Source organism: Myotis nattereri, assembly GCF_964212035.1.
Source record: "Myotis nattereri genome assembly, chromosome: 4".
NCBI classification, from domain to species: Eukaryota; Metazoa; Chordata; class Mammalia; order Chiroptera; family Vespertilionidae; genus Myotis; species Myotis nattereri.
Genome location: NC_138079.1, coordinates 93,977,898 through 93,999,471, shown reverse-complemented (window position 1 = coordinate 93,999,471; position 21,574 = coordinate 93,977,898). Strand labels below are relative to the sequence as shown.

Genomic DNA, 21,574 nt, shown 5'->3' with positions numbered 1-21,574 from the left:
TGGGAGAATCTGCCTCTCCCCTGGCACCAATAGTGCCTATCATGGCAGGGAGGGAGTGGGTATGCTGTGGGCTGAGTGGAAAGTGTCATTGATGGCCATCATGTGAGTGATGCAGTGACCCTGAAACTTTAGTGTAAACTCATTCAAAATGCAGATTTGGGACCCTGCTCTTAGGAGTCTGTGGGTTGCTCTGAAAGAAACGGGTGTGCCTTAGCATTTGATTGTCCTGATGTGTAACCGGTATTGTGGACAGGAAGCCATTGTTGGGACAGAGTAGAGAGAGATAGAATGATTTCCTATGGGCAAAAGTGACAGATTGGGTGAATTTTATCTCCCTGTTTAATCTGTACATAGAACATAACATACTAAAAACTGGGCTAGACTCAGAGGAATGAGGAATGAAAAGTGGTGGAAGAATTACAATAACTTAAGATATGCAGATGACACCATCTTACGGCAGAAAGTAGTAATGGTTTGAATGACTTCTGATGAAAGTGAGAAGAAAGTGCCAAAGCAGGACTTGCATTTGAACATCAAGAAGACAAAACTCATGACAACAGAAGTAATACACAACTTTAACATAGTGAAGTTATTGAAATTGTTAAAGATTTTGCTTACTTTGTTCAAATATCAATTAAAATGGGGACTGTAGCCAAGAACTCAAGAAGGTCGAGACTCAGAAGGGCAGCAATGGAAGAATTAGGAAGGATCACCACAAAGATATGTCATTAGAGACCAAGGTTAACATCCACACCCTCATATTCTCAATTACTGTGTACCGATGTGAAAGTTGGACAGTGAAGAAGGCTGATAGGAAAATGACTGGTTGGAAATATGGTGGTGAGAGCTCTACAGATACCCTGGACCTCCAGAAAAATGAACAAGTGGACCCTAGAGCACATTAAGCCTGAAACATTGCTGGAGGCAAAAAATGACAACACTGAAGCTCTTCTACTGCAGGGACATCATGAGAAAGCAGGGTTCTTTGGAAAAGACATTAATGCTGGGAAAAATAGCAGCAGGAAATGAGAAAGACTAAAGAGACAGACTGACTCCATCAGAGAAGCCGTGGGCATGAGTCTGTAGTTCCGAGCAGGGCTGTTGAGGACAGGACATTGCGAACATCACTTATTCATAGGGTCACCAGGACTCAGAGCTGACTCAGCGTCATGTAACACACCCAGGAGTCAGTTCTGTGGCTCTGGGATGGGGAGCTAGAACCTGCAGCTTAGGTGATTCTGATGCAGGAGGCCTGTGAACCACAGTGTGAAACTCTGCCCTTTGACTTGGAGAAGATGAGTCAAGGCGGCATGAAGATAGAGATTCACGAGTGCCCTGGGGATTCATCCCAGGCTGAAACAGCGCCGTGGAGTTACCTTATCCCCGAGGAAAACTAGCTTCTGCTCCCGTCTGTAGCCCTGCGTATAGACTTGGACACAGGTGTTGGAGATTTCTGTTTTCCGGGGGCTATTCTGGTTACTGTGTAACAGTGGTTCTCAACCTTGACTGCACATTAGAATCACCTGGGAATCTTTTTAAAATCCTGATTTCTGGGCCTCATCCTCCGGAAATTCTGTTTCTTTGTTACTGATGTTGTGGCCCCACCCCATAACAAAGAAACAGAATTTCCGGAGGATGAGGCCCAGAAATCAGGATTTTAAAAAGATTCCCAGGTGATTCTAATGTGCAGTCAAAGTTGAGAACCACTGGCATAGAAGTTGCATGTGATTTTAAATTAAAACCAGCCCCCTTAAGTAGTAGATTGCTCCTTATTCCCTCTGAAACATTCTATCTTTTATATCTTACACATTTTTAGAGATTTGTTTTTTGATGGGACGATCCTATTTAATCTTTTCCTGTCTTGCCCTCACTAGCCCCCACCCCCAACTGAAGGGGGCCATAGAAGAAACCAAGAGGTGACTCTTGGTATTCCCTTCGCCTTCCCAAGCCTGAGGCTCCCATAACAGCTCAAGTTACCTCAGTCTGTGGGCCCTAACGATGCCATCTCTTTTTTTTTTCTTTTTTAAAATATATTTCTTTATTGATTTCAGAGAGGAAGGGAGAAGGAGAGAAAGATAGAAACACCAATGGTGAGAGAGAATCATTGATCGACTGCTTCCTGCACACCCCCCACTGGGGATCGAGCCCGCAACCCAGGCATGTGCCCTTGGCTGGAATCGAACCTGGGACCCATCGGTCCGCAGGCTGACGCTCTATCCACTGAGCCAGGTCGGCTAGGGCAACGATGCCATCTCTTAAAAGTTGTGTCAGGTGGCAGTCCTAGGGCATCTGACCAGGCTTCTGGGTCCAACACTGCTCAGCACTGGCCTCAGTGATTCAGTTGCCCTCACCACCAGCAGAGGGCTTCCAGGATGGGCCTCAGCCTTCCTGTCTTTGCCCTAGCAGCTGGCATAGGTCTGGAGCAGTGTGGGCCTTCCAGGACCATTTAGGACCATTTGGGTGGGTGAAATATAGTGCCATAGTCTCAAGCCCACTTGACTTTGTGAATTCCAGCAATCTGCACTCAGCACATAAGATCAGTGTCCTGCGAGCAACCCACTTTATGTGAGCCATCAGTTCTGATGGACGATCTGAACTTTAAGGGAATTGTGAGCAATCCAAGGGTAATCTTGTGATTGCACATGATTTTTACTCAGGCGCTGGCTTTGGGACCACCCTCCCTAAGCCATGACACCACCTCATGCAGGGCTTATGTTAAGCATTCAGACCTGAGCCATGTGTCTCCACTTGCTCCACTAGCATCACAGTGACCTGGGGAGTGTGTGAAAAAGGCCAATGCCTGGTCTTCCCTCGGTCCCCCTGAATCTGAAGCTCCGGGTGGGCTTCCATACCCCCATTCTATCCAGTTCTCCAGGGGATTATCTTACACACTCACGTTTGAGGATGGCTGTCTTCAAGGACTTGACCATTCTCTTACCTCAGTTGGGGATGGTGTGTTCCTGGTTACATAATGCTTCGAAGGAGTGTCTGCCATTTTTCCTGAATGGTAAGTTCTGTCTCATCTGAATGGCAGTTGTGCTGACTGGATGTGAAAAGGCACAGCCATATTGTCCCCCAAATGTTACTCATGGTCATTGAGCCTGGCTTTCATTTCAGTTGGTAATCTTTACATTCTTTCTTTTCTCTCAGGTATCTGTACCACGTTTTGACCAAAAACACCACAGTCACAGAACAGAACCGGAACCTGTTAGTGGAGACCATCCGTTCCATCACCGAGATCCTGATTTGGGGAGATCAGAATGACAGCTCTGTGTTTGAGTAAGGGTTTCTAATGTTTTTAATTTTTTTTGTCTTCCTTTGAATATGTTTCTAAATGCACATCATGAGTCATTCTGATGACGTCAGAATTTGAAGCCAGTTTGGTCTTGCACGGATATCTATTCCTCCATCTATATAAAATGTCCTGAAACACCACAGCTGAAAATGGGAAGTATGAAAATGAGTCTCTAGAAATGTGAAAATATGGGTAATTTTTCCAGGAGTGTCTGATTATCACCCCCAAGGAAGGAGGCAGTGTCCCGGGTAGTTAGACCCTGAATGAACGGGGGTAGACACTAAGGGCGAACATTTATTATGTTTACTGATGGGCCAGGCACAGTGCTGAGCTCTTGATGAGATAATCCCCCTACGTCTCCCGGTGACTCCAGGGTAATGGCCTTGTCCTGTTTATGTGTATGGTCACACAGCTGGTAAGCATTGAAGCAGTGCCTCGTACCAGAGCCCATGGTGCTCTCATACTTTCTAGATGAGCAACCTTAGGCCAGCCTCAGTTTCCTCGTCTTTAAAGGAGAGGGAGTTCCCTGTCTAGTGCCTGGTATAGTAGGCAGTAAGAAATGTTAGCAGTTCATAATAAAATAAAATAAAGGTGTCCCTATTAGATGGTTAAAAAGCAAACACTCATTTGTAGAATATAATGAACAACATAAACTGATGAACAAAAATAGATACAGAGACATAGAAGCATCGAATAGCCCTGCAAACCTCAGAGGGAAGGCAGGGGAAGGTTGTGGGGGGTGGGGGCGGGGGCGGTGGGTTAGAGATCAACCAAAGGACTTGTATGCATGCATATAAGCATAACCAATGGACACAGACAATGGAGGAGTGAGGGCATGTGCTGGGGGAGAGGTGGGGGTGGGGGGGCGGGAGGAAAGACATATGTAACACTTTCAACAATAAAGAATTTAAATTAAAAAAAAAAGCAAAGACTGCTTCCCCAATAGATCTGTCTCAGTGTCTGAGTGCAGAAGAGTTTGGATTGTGACAACCACCAGATAGATTTTATTTTTATATAAAATAATCTCAATTATGAGTATTGAGGCCATTTTTAAGACCATTAAAAAAAGGTATTCCATTTCTAACATGGCTTCTTATTAGATATCCTGATTTTCTGGTTAGCTCTATGTTTTCATCGATAAGGTTATTTAAATAAAGCTACTTGTAAAAACGTAAACCTGTGACACTGGCCATGATCCCCAAAGGATAATAGGAGTAATAAAGTGAGGTGTTGCTTATAAACGGGATAGCTTTCTTTAAGGTTCCATGGAGAATTGGTTGGTTGGTATCTGTTTTTGGAAATGAGAGAGACCCTTGGGTTAAAGCTTAGAAACTGTCCTCCTTAGTCCATTTGTCAGCTTAGAAAAATTCCTGAGCTCTTAAAGGCCCAGGGATTCTTAAGTGGCTGCCTAGCAGAGTCCCCAAGAGAATTTGTTTTTAATACATTTTTTTATTTTGGAGCAATTTTAGATTTACAGAAAAGTTATAAAGATAGTACAGAAAGTTTCCATATGCCACCCCCTACCCCCCGTTTCCTCCATTGTTAACACCTTAGATTACCAAGGTGCATTTGTCAAATCTGAGCAGTTGACATTGGTACCTAACTACTAAATAAACTCCAAACTTGATTTGGATTTTGCCAGATTTTCCATTAATATCCTCTTTTTGCTCTAGAAACCCAATCCAGACTCCCAGTCCGGCTCCCACAGTGCATTTAGCTGTTACATTTCCCCACTCTCCGCTGGCCTGTGACAGTTTCTTAGTCTTCCTTGTTTTTCATGACCTTGACAGTTTTGAGGAGTACCTATCCCATCTGGGTGCATGGGAATTAAGCTCCACCTTCTGCAGGGGGGAAGTATCCACATACACTATTTGAAGTTCTGCATGGAAGATTTGTTTCTTCCCATTTATGTATTCAATCATTTATTTATATCAATATGAACGCATGCATATTTATTTTATACTTTGGATTATAATCCAATACAGTGTTATTTGTTCTGTTGCTGAATTGGCTCCAGCTTTGGAAGCTCCTTTAGGTTGGTTCCTGTGTCCTTTGACACCCCCCCATCCTTTTGTTTTTGAGCACTTCCTTACTTTCTGGTACTTTAAGATGCTCCAGGTTCATTTTTTATTTTTTTCTGCCCCAGCCCTAGAATTAGTCATTTTTCAAGGAGCCCCCTCTGTACTCCTCCAGGGTGTTTTTAAAAATCCAGGCCCTTGGACTTCATGCTGGACCTAGGAGATACATCTCTGGGCAAAATCTAGGTACAGGCATTTTAATAAGTTCCCAAGTTGGTTATCATTATGTTGCAGTGAGCTTGTTGTGTGATTCTCAGTAGACAGGTAAACAAAATAGGTCAAATGTTAGGAATATTCTGTGGGTCCATGTGAATGGCTCCCAGAATCAGAGTTGGAAAAGATTTTAGGGGTCTTTTTTTAAAGGTAATTTATTCATTCATTTACCCCTTCATGGATTCAAACAGAAGTTATGTGGCCCACAGTCCTGCTACTGTGGAACTGACAGTGGAGGGGAAAGAATTACTAAAACTAAGTCAACTAGCAGACACATGTTACTGCAGCGATTTATTTGGAGTACCCCAAAATGAGAGGTTATCTGCTCTTAGCTTGAACTCAGAGAACACATAGCTAGAAACATCACTTTCTTTCTTTAAAGAAAAGCATTAGGGGGTTCTGTCTCCTTTTCAAGACTAAAAAAACCAATGTGTACTCTTAAATGTCAGTGCCCCAGGCTGTGTGCAGACCAAGTCCTGTCCAGAACAAGAAAGGCAAATGTGGACTTGGGGACTGGCTAGAGTCCTACCACCATGGTAGCGTCTTCTGTTTCCTTTCTGTTCTTTTCCCCCAGACATGGAAACTACAAACTTGACAATTTGGAAACCAAAACCCTTTATATCCCATTGTTGTTTAAGACTCAAAGACATGGAGAGCAAAGGAAAGAGGCTTAATAAGAAGAAGGAAGGATATAAAATATTTGCTTACCAAATATTTTGCTTACCAAGTTTTAAACACAGATTACTGTGTAATCATTTAGTAGGTGAAGATCTGCCTCATTCTGTCGGAAATGTAGTAGTTCACTGCTTCTGGAATCAGCACTGTTCTTGCCTTCTGAGAAGAGAGCAGGGACGGTTGCATTTGCCTGTCCAGCATCGTGGGAGCTGGATGGATAGCATGGAAGCTGAGGCTGTGCAGGTGGCATGGTCTGGCTGCTCTGCAAGGCTGGGAGGTACACGTGTGCTAAGCATGGAACCAGAGGATGACTTGGATTTCCATCTGTGGAAACAAACCACTGACGCTGTCCCATTCTCTCCCCAGCTTCTTCCTGGAGAAGAATATGTTTGTTTTCTTCTTGAACATCCTGCGGCAGAAATCAGGCCGCTATGTGTGCGTTCAGCTGTTGCAGACCTTGAACATCCTCTTTGAGAACATCAGTCACGAGACCTCACTTTGTAAGGACAATCCTTGACACCTGCCTCTGCACTGCTTCGAGTTGGCCGCGTGTAATTTGGCACGGTTTTTGTGTTGTTTTTCAAATGTCTGTTTGCCATGTATCTTAGTACTTGGGCTGCTGTGACAGAGTACCCCAGACTGGGTGGCTTAGACAACGGAAATTTATTTTCTGGAGGCTGGAAATCCAAGATGTGCCTTCAGTGTTGGTTTCTGGTGAGGTCTCTCTTCCTGGTTTGCAGATGGCTGCCTTCTCATTGTGTCCTCATGATCTTTCTTTGTGCACACACTGCAAGTTTTGGTGTCTCTTCCTTTTCTTTCCTTTTTTGTTAATCCTCACCTGAGGATTTTTTCCATTGATTTTTTTAGAAAGAGTGGTAGGAAAATGGAGAGAGAGAGAGAGAGAGAAAGAGAGAGAGAGAGAGAGAGACAGAGACATCAATGTTTCACACACACCCAACTTGGGCCAGGAATTGAACCTGCAACCCACGTACGGACCCTTGACCAGGAATCGAACCTTCGATCCTTCAGTGTCTGGGCTGACAGTCTAACCACTGTGCAACACTGGCCAGGGCTGTCTCTTTTCTTATAAGGATACCAGTCTTATTGGATTAGGGCCCTATCCTATGACGTCATTTAGCCTTAATCACCTCCTTAAGGCCCTATCTCCAAAAACAGTCACATTGGGGGTTAAGGCTTCAACATAGGGATTTTGAGGACACATTTCAGCCCATAACATAATGTTTATCCCTGCTTGGTGGTGCTTTGAATGGCTAAGGGAGAGTCTACTGCTGAGTGATTGTGGGGCATTGGCATTTCTTGTTTATAATTTATTACTAAGGAGTTGGAGTCTATCAGCCAATAGAATAAGCATTGGAAGCAGCTGGGGAGGAAGAACTCAGCCAGAGCATGCAGGGCGTGGGCTTTGACACCTGCCCGACTGACACCTGTGTGACTCAGAGCTTACGCCCTGCCCTCACTAAGCCCCTGGTTCTTCATCTAAACAACCTCCCCTGAGAGGCAGGTGCTGTCGCTGCCCTCATTTAATGCTCAGAGAGTTTGAGTCACTGGCCCAGGTGACAGCTCTAGCAAGGCCAAAATTGAGAAGAGGTTCAGTGCAGGTGAGTTAGCTCCATGGTTCTTAGTTGGGGGTGATTGTGCTCCCAGCAGACATTTGTCAATGTCCAGAGACGCTCTTGGTTGTAAAGATGGTGGAGGTTGGGGGACTGCGTGCTCCTACTGGAATCTCATCGGTGGAGGCCAGGGGTTCGACTAAACATCTTACAATGCATAGGACAGCCGACAGCAAAAGAACTTTATAGCCCAAAATGTCAGCAGTGCTGAGGGTGAGAAACCCTGTTAGTGCTGAGTCCTCCATGCTTGACCACTACCTGTATTTTCCAAGGTGACCACACCAAGCCCTAGGCCCTACCTGTAGTAACTAAGGAAAAGAAGACAAGTGACTGAATGTCTACATCAGAGGCAGGCTCTAGGTCCCCAAGATAGGTTTGAAAATAGTTTTTGTTGGGTAGAAGGAGGTAGTGATGGTGTCATTGGCATTCCTTTGGGGAAGGAGGAAGAGGTACGATAGAACAATTGAATGGTGACTCTCAGAAGCGACCACTAGATGGTGCTACTGCTTCAAGATGAATGTGAGTTGACTCTCCCTAAGTCAGTGGTTCTCAACCTCTGGCCCTTTAAATACAGTTCCTCATGTTGTGACCCAACCATAAAATTATTTTCGTTGCTACTTCATAACTGTAATGTTGCTACTGTTATGAATCGTAATGTAAATATCTGATATGCAGGATGGTCTTAGGCGACCCCTGTGAAAGCGTCGTTCGACCGCCATAGGGGTCGCGACCCACAGGTTCTCAGCTTTTGTTACACTGGATATGAATTGTGTGGTTTCTGAGAGTTCTGAGAAGGCAAGACCCAGCTCGGTGGTGCAGGCCCTGGACTCAGACCCAACTAGGCCCCAGGCTGGTTCTGCCATAAATTCCCCCAGTGTGTTCCGGGAGTGAACTCTCCAAGCTGCCGTGGAGATTATCCTAGTTACTGAACCTGTGGGTGGCGACCCCTGAAAATACATCCTGCATATCAGATATTTACATTACGATTCATAACAGTAGCAAAATTACAGTTATGAAGTAGCAACAAAAATAATTTTATGGTTGGGGGTCACCACAACATGAGGAACTGTATTAAAGGGTCACAGCATTAGGAAGGTTGAGAACCACTGTTCCTAGTACCTGGGAAATGGAGTGGCTTGAGGATTAAGTGTGATAGTGTGTTTGCAGAGCATTGTACTGGGTCTGGCAGATAGATGGAAGTGTCCGGAAGAGTTGGTTTTATTATGAAATCTAGCATTCCCTCCAAATGTCTGTTCTGTGGTGACCCTTCCTAAGCCCAGACTACTCATTAAAGATAGGAGTTGGGACAGTTAAAATTCTGGGGTTCCTGGATTAGATAACTTTTCATGTACTGTGTCTAAAAAGGGTGCCCTGCTGTAAGAAATCCAGGCAGATGCCACTAGCTTTAGGGGAAATTCACCAGAGTACTTATAAGCCTGCCAAAATGGAGAAGTCACTTACTTTGTATAGAACTTGGATTTATGTGGGTAAGAGGATAGATGACTTTTGCTTTTATTTTTATTTTCTAATTATGGAAAGAAAATGTCCTCATTATAAAGCAACAACCAAAAAAAAAAAAAAATCAAATATTACAGCCTAGCCGGTGTGGCTCAGTGGTTGAGGGTCACGGTTCAATTCCTGGTCAAGTCACATGCCCGAGTTGCAGGCTTGATCCCCAGTGTGGGGCATGCAGGAAGCAGCCAGCCAATCGATGATTCTCTCTCATCATTGATGTTTCTATCTCTCTCCCTCTCCCTTCCTCTCTCTGAAATCAATAAAAACATATATTTTAAAAAATCAAACATTACAAAATATAGAAAGCAATAGCTCTCTAGAACCTCACCCTACAGTTCAGTCAGATACCATTTTGCTATTTGTTTTACTTTTCCCTAACCTGCCAGTTATCTTAGACCTTCTGATTGCCTGTTCATGCAGCCTTACATAGTTTAGTTCAAGAGCTGCATTTGCTGGGCCATAACTTATTTAACTTGACCATGGGCATTTAGGTGTTTTCCGGATTTTCACTATTACAAGCAGCCATATCACAAGGGCACCTGTTGGCTGCTGATTTTGGTGACCTAAGTGACAGAAGGCTGAGGGACTGAGATTACTTATAGACTCCTGGGTTTATTATAAAAGGATACCACAGAAAGTCAGCCCCACAGTGAGGGGGTAGGAGAAAAATTCCAGCCGAATAATAGAGGCCCTTCCGCTGCCCCCAGGGTGGTCCCCACCACCCACAGAGTCATTTTGTGGAGGCCCTGGAAAAGTCCCTGCTGTAATGATTGGAGCATGTGGCTTTTCCACCTTGAGAATGCAGCCCGGAGGCTCACGTTGCAAGGCTGAAGCCACCAGCATTGGCGTCTGCACCTCTGGTGGCCCGGAAGCCACTAACCAGTCACAGCCAGTCCCCATGACATCTCAACTGTCCCTTCTCCTGCCAGCTCATTTGTCCCCATCTATAGCCAGAATGACAGAATGAAAAAGAAGCACTCTAGCCATTAGTATCACCTGGACTGCTTGTCAAGATTCTAGGCAGGTAGATTGCAAACTGTTCAAAGCATGGAATACTTTGCAAAAGGAAAAAAAGGAATGAACTCTTACCACTAGGTGCAGCAACATGGATAATTCTCAGATATGATGAAAGACGCCAGACAAGAAGCGTGCATACTGTATGATTCCATATCTATGAAGTTCAAGAACAGGCAAAGCCAGTTAATGATGGAAGTCAGACTAGGGGATGTCTTTGGAGAGGGGGTAATGACTGGACAAGGTCATGGGGAGCCTTCTGGGGAGCTGGACATATGCTATGTCTGGTCTGGGTGGTGCTTATGGTGTCTATATTTGCAAAAATTCATCAAGCTAGACAGACACCTAAGATTTGTGAAGTGTATATATATATCAATTCACAGGTACATGTACTTAACATTCCTATATATGTGCATTTCCACATATATCAAGCCGTACAGTCAAGACTTGTGGAATGTGTACCTCATTTTTAAACAGATTCTTGGGCCCTCATCCCAGACACACTGCCTCCTCTCTTGGAGCAGACGCCAATATCTACCTCAGTTATTGTTCTGATCAAGAAATTTTAAAAACCATTCTAAGATTACAGACTTCATGGCCTGTCTGTGCAGCCAGAATACCCAGTGTGTGTTGAGTGCAGTGGCTTTTCTGGAGAGCTGGCTTCTGAGGAGGACCCAGCTGTGGCCCCTGCCATAGCCCCTGCCATAGCCCCTGCCATAGCCTCTGCCATAGCCTCTCATGGCCCTGGGCTCTTGGTTGGCCCTTTATATTGTGTTTGGTGATTCCAAATAGTCATTTCAGTAATACTTTGGCCTAAGTTAGGTACCTCTTTGGCACCAAATAACTTAATGGTTTATTTTCGATTCACCCAAGAGCAACTGTGTTCAGTCCTGGGAATATGGTGGTGGAGACTATGAATCTCCAAATGAAAGTAATAAGTAATGGCAGCTAACATTATTGAGTGCTTACTTTGTGTCTCTCACTGTTCTTAGTGCTTTTTGTGTATTATTTTTAATTCTCAGAACAGCTCCGTGAGAAGGCATTGTTATTTTAGCTTTCAAACAAGAAGACTGGGGAGTGGTGAGGGTAAGCGTTTGCTCAAGGGCACCCAGCTAGGATGTGGCAGAGGCAGTGCGGACCCAAGTCCATGTTTAACCCAGTGTCTCACACATGAGATGGTGGGAAGCCCTGTAGGGTTTCTTAATGCAGAGTCCCGGGCCTACCCCCAGAGATGTGAGTGGGGTCAGGAATGGGCCCAGGATCCAGCATGTCTGACTAGCTCCAGGTGATGCCATGCTGCTCCTCCGAGGACCACACTCTGAGTCACTCCACTCTGCTGTCTTGTGTGTCTGCCTGTAGGTGCAGGTGTTGATGGTGCTCTGCCTTTAACCATTTGTGGGGAAGCAGCTGGGGTGGTGCAGAGCTCACAAGCTGGCAGTCCAGAGGACAGACAGGATACAGCAGAGCCTGCTTTGATGAGTGGCTGGTGAGGGCTTAGAGGAGGGCCCAATGCCAAGGTTACGAACTAGGGGCCCATAGGCCACAGTTGGTCTACAGACTTATGTTTTCAGGCCAGCACAGCTTTAAAAACTAGCCAATCTAGTGGCCAACATTGCAAATTCAGGAGATGCAGCATTAAAATCTGTGTTACCCAGCTTCCTTTGCATCATTGGAAGCTCTCACCATGCTGAACCTGCATTTCTGAAGGGGCCAGGGCCTGGGAGCTTCGAGGGAGTAGCCGTTCTTCAGTTGGCCCCGGTGCCTCCAGGCCCTCATCATTGTTGACCCCCATTAGTGATGATATTAACACAGGCTTTGACATGGGACCTTGGTTCCAGTTCCATCTCTGCAACTTTCTGTTTCTTGGGGCAAATTAATCAACCTCTCTGACCTTTTTTTAACTCATCTGCAAAATGGGAAGAGTGAGGCCTACTCTGCAGTATCGTTGTGACAGTTACAGTGTAAAGCATTCAGCCTGGTGCTAGGCATGGAGTGGAGGTTATGAAAAGCTATAAAAACTATATAGGGGGAAAAAACCATGTGTGTGAGGCCCTTTGTGGCATTCAGGAATGATGGGGTGACTTTTGATGGCAAAATGGGGAAACTTTTTATATAATACAGTGCTTTTTACCCTCATCCGTGGGTTGTTTGTGAAGTGCCCACGCACCAACTCATTTGTCCCACTCCCGGCTCTGTGTTGAGTTGTGCCAGCATTGAAGAAAATGTTCAAGGGTTCTTTTCCGCTTGGTGTGGGAGGGTGGGGTACCCCGGGCTTTTCTCTGGCATTGCTTTTGAACTTTCTGGTGACTACGCATAGTGGCTGATTTCTTTGTGGCTAAAGGTTAAGCTGCTCCCTGTTAGCTTGTTTAACCCCACCCACCCAGAAGGTTGACTGGTTTGTGTATATTCATATGGTCATCTGCTTGTTACCTTTCTCTACTTGTCTATCCTCCAGCACGAATTAACCTCTTCTTTTGTTTTGTTTTTCTCCCTCTAGATTATTTGCTCTCTAATAATTATGTAAATTCTATCATTGTCCATAAGTTTGACTTTTCTGATGAAGAGATTATGGCATATTATATATCGTTCCTGAAAACACTTTCGTTAAAACTCAACAACCACACTGTCCATTTTTTTTACAATGAGGTAAGTGACTGCCGGGGAGGTGCATTTGGATGCAAAGCCAGCTAGTCAGAGCGGCACCTTCTGTCCGGGTGGCCTCCTGTCTGTTTACAAAGCACTTATGTGCTTGTTCTTTCTGATTTTCATAGCAACACTGCTTGGCCTTGGCATGCTTACATTTTTTAATTTAATAAGTTACCTTTCCATTTCTTATGTAAAATTCAATTATTGCAAACTGAGAGCGGTATACTTGGCAGGGAGAAGTGCGTGGAAGTTGATTTGGGGGTCGTGTTACCCTGTGGGGAAAACAGGAAGTCCAGTCAGACCCAGTTTGGCCACTTCCCTGCTGTGTGACCTTAGAGAAGTCCCAGCCCTCTAAGCCTCAGTTTCTCCCTCTAAGAGATGGGGATGGTAATATATACCTTGTAGGGTTTTTACAGGGATTGAATTAAATGAGATGATGCCCACAAAGCACCTAATATGTACCTGGCTCCATAAAGTCATAGCTATTCTTTTAAAGGTATATAGATTTTTTTTTATTGATTTCAGAGAGCGAGAGAGAAACATCAATATGAGAGAGAACCACCGACCGGCTGCCTCCTGTACACTCCCCACTTGGGAATCGAGCCCGCAACCCAGTCATGTACCCTGACTGGGAATCTAATCATCATCTCCTGGTTCATAGGTTGATGCTCAACCACTGAGCCACACCAGCTGTGTGTTATTGCTGTCCTTTAGAAGTTAACATCCCTAGCAATCCTTGGGAGAATTACTACACATTTAAATAAATAAATTGCTATTGTTCCCACAATTAAAAGTAGCTTGAACAACAAAGCCAGTTTATCTTATACCAAAAGTTACAGGTGCCAGCCGTCCTGGGGCTGGTCCGTCCTGTGGCTAACCCCTTCATCGAGGACCAGGCTTTCCATCTTCCTGCTCTGCTGACCATACAGTTGGCAGCTTTCGTCAGGCGTGGCTCTCGGGATCCCAGAACGGCCGCAGCAGCTCCAACCTCACATGCTCACATGCCACTGCTGAAAAGCCCGATGAGATCACTTTCCTTTTTGGTTTCTTTAACTTCCAAAAACCTTCTTTCCCAGAAGCCTACCAGCAGACTTCCTCTCATGTCTCTCTGGTCAGAATTGTGTCGCCTTTATCACACAGTATACCTAGAATTTGGGAGTGGCCTGGCAGAGCATTTCTGGCTTGATATCTCGTGACGCGGCATCACCTGAAGGCTGGATTAGGGTTGGAATTTCTGTTTCCCAGGTGGCTTGCTCATATGGCTGGCCAGTTGGTGCTGGCTTCCCCTAGAATGAGTGATCCAAGAGACCAAGGCAAGCTGGAATACATTTTATGACCCAGCCTCAGGCCACACACCATCACTTCTGCTGTATTCTTTAGGCCACAAAGAGAGCCTGATTCAGTGTAGGAGAGGATGACAGAAGTGTGTGAATACAGGAGGTGAGGATCATTGGGCCATCTTGGAGGCCAGCTATCACACAACCACTTGCTGTTTGCATGGCAGGTGTCTCCTGATTGGTGGTTACATATGCTGTGAAGCCTCAGGTCTAAAGTCAGATCATAGTCCCAGACATAGCCTTTGAGTTTGAGCAGAGTCCATCTAGCTATTTCCATAGGATGCAGGACAGTGGCCTGAACCTTGGTTTTGTTTGTCTGGATTGGTAGTGGGGAAGAGCTGGCCTCAAAGGGAAGAATACTAGCTGCCAATCACAAAAACTGTGGCAATTTGAAAAATCAACATTGTGTGGCCTTGCCACATAGTAGGTGCTCAATAAACATGTTTAGAGACCACTTGATGATATTAGCATTTTCTGAGGGGCTCTTCCAGGTGGAAGAAAACCCACCTGCAAAGTTCAGATCAGAGAGAGAAACACTATCCCTCCACTCAGGTGCACCTGGGCTTCTGTGCACCCAGCTAAGAGGGCAGGACGCTGGGATTCTGGGGCCAGAGTGATACTTCTGGAAGAAGATCCTGCTGGTCACCAGAGGAGCGGTGGGAGCCTCATTGTTGAGGTGGGCTTGGTTTCCTCTTTCATGTGGGCCAGTACAGTTGCTACCAAATTGTTAAGTGCACACTTGACTTCTGGTGCTCAAAGTCGTGTTTTTCTTATTAGACAGTGGTGGTGGCCGGAGGTGGCCTCGTCCCCACTCCCTTACTGCCGTGAGTGCTCCTCAGTTGGCTCTGGAGCCTGTGGGGAAACTGGCCAGAAGACGGCAGCCGAGTACGCCAGCTTTCTCTTCTCGGCCCTCTTCAGGGGAGTTCTGTGGTTCTGAACTGTTTTGTCTGTTCTGATGATCCCTTTTTAATGACAGACTATTCCTAAGACCCTCCTCCACCATGATATTGTATACACTTTTATTCTGGATGTAGTAAAACTTGACATTTGCTTTTTTTTTTTTTAGTAGTAGCATCTAATAATAACCAGCATTACTACCGAGTACTTATTAGGTATCAGGTGCTGGAGTTAGCATTGTGTTGGAAGTAACCTCATTTATTCCTGGCAGTTATGAAGTGGGAATTATTATCCCCATTTTCTAGATGAAGAAATAGAGGCTTAGAAATATTACATCACACAGCTAAGAAGTGGTAGGACAGATCATTAGCCTGGGTCTGGACTGTTTTCTATTCCATGATCTCCCTTCTCCATTCCTTCCGACATTCCCCATTGGGAGTGAACCACTGGCTTAATGTCCATGTTGGTAATATTTTTTGGGGGTCTTTGATGTCTGTGATAGGATTCAGAAAGCTGGGGTGGGGGCAGGCCTGTCTTATGGGTTTGTAACTCCTTTTTGGTACTTCTTTTGTTTTAGCACACTAATGACTTTGCCCTGTACACAGAAGCCATCAAATTTTTCAATCACCCTGAAAGCATGGTTAGAATTGCTGTAAGAACCATCACGTTGAACGTCTACAAAGGTAAGTTTTCCTTATGATTTCTGCCTTGCAGCGAGTGCTCCCTTTCAGGAGCTCATTTATTATAGCTGTGGTTGCTTGTCTCACAAAGGGCTTGTAGGCATTGGACATTTAGCTGGTCCCTTACAGGAATTTTGTACCACTGCCTTTTCCCTGCATACTCAGTTTTGTCCCTTATTCCGGTGTCATGTAAGTTATCTTAGTGCTAACACAGAAGTAGTAGTGTTCTAAGAGAGGCACACGTGGAACTTGGAGTGGTCATGTGATAATTAGATAAAGCAGAGTTATCTTTTAAATGTTAGATTTAAATTTTCCTGTTTTGGCCTATAAAATATCTTCCAGGGGGTATGTTATCTTTAAATCATGTATAAAAGCATTTCACATCATGAACAGCAGGGGGCAATATTGTATTCTCAGCCTGCTGCAAAGCCCTCCTTTCTTTCAAGATGAACTTAATACCCAAATCATTGCCTCCAAGAGAAAGGCTACCACAGCTCCCTGCCCACACCAGCACCAAGGCTGGCTGCACACAAGTCCCCTCTCCCTCTCCCACCTGGAATTGACCCTTAGGGTAATACCTTCTGGTTAGTTTTCCTGTAATCACCACACTGAAGCTGGGACTGCTTCTCAGGGACCAAAGGGCTTTGGCTTTCACAAATTCACATGTTGTTACTTGAGATGACCCCTAATTGGGAAGGGCAAGAGCTCCTCAGGGACTCACTCCAGCCTAGCTCTGGGATTGTGTTATATTGAAGAGCCTTTCTAAGAGCTCAGTGGGGTCTATTCAGAGGTCGAAATCTGAGGGCCTGGTTAGATGAATCCAGTCCTCAGACAATTTTTAATTGGCTTAGATATTTTTTGAAAAATTATATCGTATTTTTTTTTTAATCCTCACCCGAGGATATTTTTTCCATTGATTTTCAGACACAGTTAAAAGGAGGGGTGGAAGGATAGGGGAGGGAGAGAGAGAAACATTGAATGTGAGAGAGACACATCGATTGGTTGCCTCCTGCATGGGCCTTGACTGGGGCCAGGGATCAAACCTGCAACCCAGATACATGCCCTGTGACCCATCAGTGCGTATTGAACCTGTGACCCTTCGGTGTGTAGGCCGACACTCTAACCACCGAGCACACCAGTCAGGACTATAGTTGCCAGTATTTAAAAATTAGAAGATCTTGGGTAATAATCTGGATTTTTGACTTGAAAATGCAGATTTGGCTATTCTGGGCTCACAGTCCTGCAGGATGGTGGTGAACCTGTGCTGAGGAGCAGTTGCCCCCTTTGCAGTTATGCTCCCCAGTTCACTGGCCAGGCCTGCTGGCTTCACTCACTGAGTCGTCTGCCAGCCGGGCTTCTGAGTTTGCGACCTGCTCCAGGCTGCAATTCTGCTGCCTCCTGTTACCTGTTTTCTCTTGTTCTCTTCTAACCTGTGTCTTTTAGTTTAGATGCCTCCTGCCCTAGCTCTCTCCCTCTGAGCAGCTGTCTCACCATCCCAGTTCCTAACCCTGTTAACCGTTGTCTGTTTTTTGCCTTTCCTTCAATGACGAGTCCCGTGTTCCTTATTCCAGTGTCATGTAAGTTATTAACCTCTGATTTTTCGCTTTCTTAACTTATCATTACATGTATACACAGGAAACTTGCTTAAGAATGTAGCTTTCATTGTAGTCTAGCTAAACACACCACTGATAAGTAGGCTTTCTAATGCACTATTAAAGTTGAACTCAATTAATTTTATTAATGATAAAAATAGTATAAGAACTGCCTGATAAGTATAGTTTTATGAATAAAATAACCATTTTCAAGTATTTTCAGGGAAAACAGAAAAGATTCAGATAATAGTAGCTGACTTTTTTATTATGGTTTCTTTTTTTTTTTTTTTAATCTCCCCCAAGTTATTTTTGGTAGCTTGACTCTTTTTTTCTCTTCTTTTGTGAATTTTCCCAGTGGATAACCAGGCCATGCTACATTATATCAGAGATAAAACTGCTGTCCCTTACTTCTCCAATTTGGTCTGGTTCATCGGGAGCCACGTGATCGAACTTGATAACTGTGTGCAGACTGATGAGGAGTAAGTGACCTCGTGGGGTACTTGTTAGGTAGACAGAGTGACTAGGGGAGAATTTCCTTTTAATCGAGGAAAAATAAACATTAGAACAAAACTTACTCGCTTATGTGTAGGCATGATATGGACTTACATACTCTGTAAGGTTTCACCCAACTGTCTACTTTTTGTAATAGTGGGAAACTGGAGACAACTCAGATACCTTCCAGAGAGGATGAGGGTTAGTAAAATCAGTACACCTGTAGATGGGGTGATAGGCGGCTGGTAAAAAGATGAAAGTGATTTGTAAGCTGGTGAATGAATAAACAAAGTGTATTTGCATACAATGGAATAGTATTTGGCAGTAAAAAGAAATGAAGCACTCATGCATGCTGCACCATGGAGGAACCTGAAATGCATTGTGCTGGTGAAAGAAGCCAGACACAAAGGACCACGTATTGCATGATTGCATTCATATGAAATGTCCAGAATAGGCAAATCCATGGAGTCAAAGAGTAGATTAGTGTTTTGTAGACTGGAGGAGGGAGGTTTATGGGGGAAATGGAAAGTAACTGGCTCTGAGTATAGGTCTTTTTTGAGGGGAGGGGATAAAAAAGTTCTAAAATTGATTGTGATGATGTTTAGATAACTCTACAAATACACTAAACCCATTAAATTTTGTGATTTAAATGGGTGAATTTTACGGTATGTGAATTATATCTCAATATATCTCTGGGGTTTTTTTGTTGTTTTTGTTTTTTTAAAAAGATGAAGATGGTAATTTGGGCCCTAGAGTAATGAATAGACATTCCAGAGAAAGATTTCTCCAGCCGGCACTCTTGGTCTCTTGAACTAACTGATTTTCTGTTGTGGGGCTGTCCTGTGCATTGTAAACTGTTTAGCAGCATCTGTGACCTTTACCCACTAGATGCCAGTAGCACTCCTTTTGCAGTTGTGACAACGAAACATGTCTCCAGACATTGCCAAATGTCTCCTTTAAGATTGCCGTCAGTTGAGAACCACTGTCCCAGAGTGACAGCTTTGCACAGACTTGTGAGAGGCACACCCAGAAGGACTCAGGATGATAAAGGGACTCTGGAAGGAGGTTCCCTAGGGGGAGGGGACTAGAGAGAGAGCATATTAGATCTCATGTTGACAAAGAAGCAAGGAGGGGTGGGAGCGGCCCGGGAGAGGTCAATGGGGGGGAAAGGTGACATATGTAATACTTTAAACAATAAAGAATTTAAATTAAAATTTTTTTTAAAAGCAAGGAAAAGTGGATGGCAAATCTGATGGAGCAGTTTCATATGGATTTGAGCAGGTGTAGATATGAAACGTAAGGAGGCAGTTAACTCCAGAGAGAAGAACAGGTGATACAAGGAAGGACATGAACCCCTAGTCCTCTGTCTCTGCAGTGAATGGCTATGATAATGTCAGCATCAGTTGTTAATGACTATTGGGGGAAAGGGGTGGAAGGAGCACAAAGGGTTCTGTCATAACATAATGCATCACATAATGCAGCTCAGTCACAAAATAGAGGTTCTCTCCGATTTTATAGAAATACGGAACTATCCACAGAAACAACTAAAAGTTAAAAACCACCTCCTGTGGCGAGTGGGCAGGGGTGGGGGAGGTTGGGCCAGGAGCTGCTATTTTTTTCTTCTTATCAGCTTATCAGTACTATTTGATTTTTAAACTCATCTGCATGTATTGCTATGATAAGAGTTTTTTAAAGTAAAGGTTTAGATAAAAAGTAAAGCGCATTAGATATCCTGTGGGAGAAGAATTTCCACAGTATCTCCAGTGGGGTGAAGCTTGTGAAAGGCGTATGACTGCTCTAGGTCTCAGGTGGGCTGTGGTCTATAGGTACTCATTACACTAGTGATTCTCAACCTTCTGGCCCTTTAAATACCGTTCCTCATGTTGTGACCCAACCATAAAATTATTTTCGTTGCTACTTCATAACTGTAATGTTGCTACTGTTATGAATCGTAATGTAAATGCCTGATATGCAGGATGGTCTTAGGCGACCCCTGTGAAAGGGTCGTTCGACCGCCAATGGGGTCGCGACCCACAGGTTGAGAACTGCTGCCTTACACGATTAGGCTTTACAACATGTATGTGCCATAAATACTTACTATGTATCGTATTCAAGTATAATAAAGGATGATTATTCAAAGATATATAAAAGAAGCAAAACTGATCCCAATTTTAAAGTAGAGATGACTGGATGGATAGATATATAACACCTGCATCTTAGGTGAGACTGTGTGGAGATAGAAATGTGGAAAAACGGAATGTAGGGACACAAGTCCAAAAGTATCATCTTTTAGTGGTGGAGCTAGAGGAGACTGCTTTATTTTATTTTATTTTATTTTCTGTCTTCTAAAATGGCTATCTATTACTTGAGTAATACCCGTAATACAAAATGTCTTACCCTATCTAGATTACTTTTTGTAACAGATACCACTTTGGGGGTGGGGAAAATGAGCCCACCAGCTTTTTAGGGGCTCTGCCATCCTTTGTGAGGTTGACACTGACTCACCCATGGGGCCAACCAGCATGCTATTGGTTCACTGCAAGGAGATAGAGACCTGCTGGGGCCTGAGGTAGGGTGTCATGTCCTTGCGCTCTGTCCCACATAAGGTCAGGGCCAGTGGGTCGCACGTAGCTGCTGAGGCCTGCTTTTCTCCTCAGAACTCCTCTAGAGCATTTTAATTAGCAAGGATTTATTGCTCCATTAATACTGCTTATCTTGGGAGCAAGGGGATCTTGCCACATTGGCTAGTGGCTCCTCTTGTGAAATGTCTTGCCAAGAGCTTAGCTGGTTTTTTGCTTTGTTTATACATCTTTTTTTGTGGTTGTGGTGGTGGTCGTTGGGGGGGGGGGTGAGTTATACTGGGGTACCCCAGGAGTCCCCTAAAATCAATACATCAAAAGGCCTAGGTCCTTTTCCCTTTGTGTCCCCCACTGGTAGGGCAGGATAGATGTTTCTTGAAACTGACTCAGATATTTGCTGTATGAGTGAGTGCACCCAGTGACCGAAGTCTCAGGCCACTGGTCTAGGTCCAAGGGCTCTGAGCTTTGGATTCCAGACTGAGGTTGTCATTTTTATTGGCAGGCACCGGAATCGAGGAAAACTGAGTGACCTGGTGGCTGAGCACCTGGACCACCTGCACTATCTTAATGACATCCTGATCATCAACTGTGAGTTCCTCAATGACGTGCTCACGGACCACCTGCTCAACAGACTCTTCCTGCCCCTCTACGTGTACTCGCTGGAGAACCAGGACAAGGTGGGTCTGGGCCTGGCCCCATTGCTCTTGCGGGCTGAAGGTCTTCAGAAGGAGGGAAGGACAGTCACCTTGAATAGGGCTGAGCTTTGCAAGGGGCCACAGCTTTGAGCCTGCGAGCGATTCCTTTCAAAGCACACTGGTTTTCTTTTCCTTTCCTCTTATTTCCTGGAAGTAGGGGGAGGGGGAGGGGGAGGGCGAAGGAGAAAGGAGTGGGCGAGGAGTGTGTGTGTGAAGGGGGTAGATTGTAAAAACT

General features: G+C 44.6%; 1 protein-coding gene across 4 annotated transcripts in view; it reads left to right on the top strand.

Annotated features, from left to right (window-relative positions):
- CLEC16A (C-type lectin domain containing 16A) overlaps nucleotides 1-21,574 on the top strand; it is a 219,727-nt gene that overhangs the window by 12,809 nt on the left and 185,344 nt on the right. For all 4 annotated transcript variants that reach the window (XM_081089518.1, XM_081089517.1, XM_081089516.1 and 1 more), the window contains exons 2-7: nucleotides 3,151-3,279; nucleotides 6,628-6,761; nucleotides 12,919-13,067; nucleotides 15,879-15,984; nucleotides 17,929-18,052; nucleotides 21,147-21,321. In XM_081089518.1, coding sequence (XP_080945644.1) covers nucleotides 3,151-3,279; nucleotides 6,628-6,761; nucleotides 12,919-13,067; nucleotides 15,879-15,984; nucleotides 17,929-18,052; nucleotides 21,147-21,321 — 817 coding nt within the window. The remainder of the gene's footprint in view (nucleotides 1-3,150; nucleotides 3,280-6,627; nucleotides 6,762-12,918; nucleotides 13,068-15,878; nucleotides 15,985-17,928; nucleotides 18,053-21,146; nucleotides 21,322-21,574) is intronic.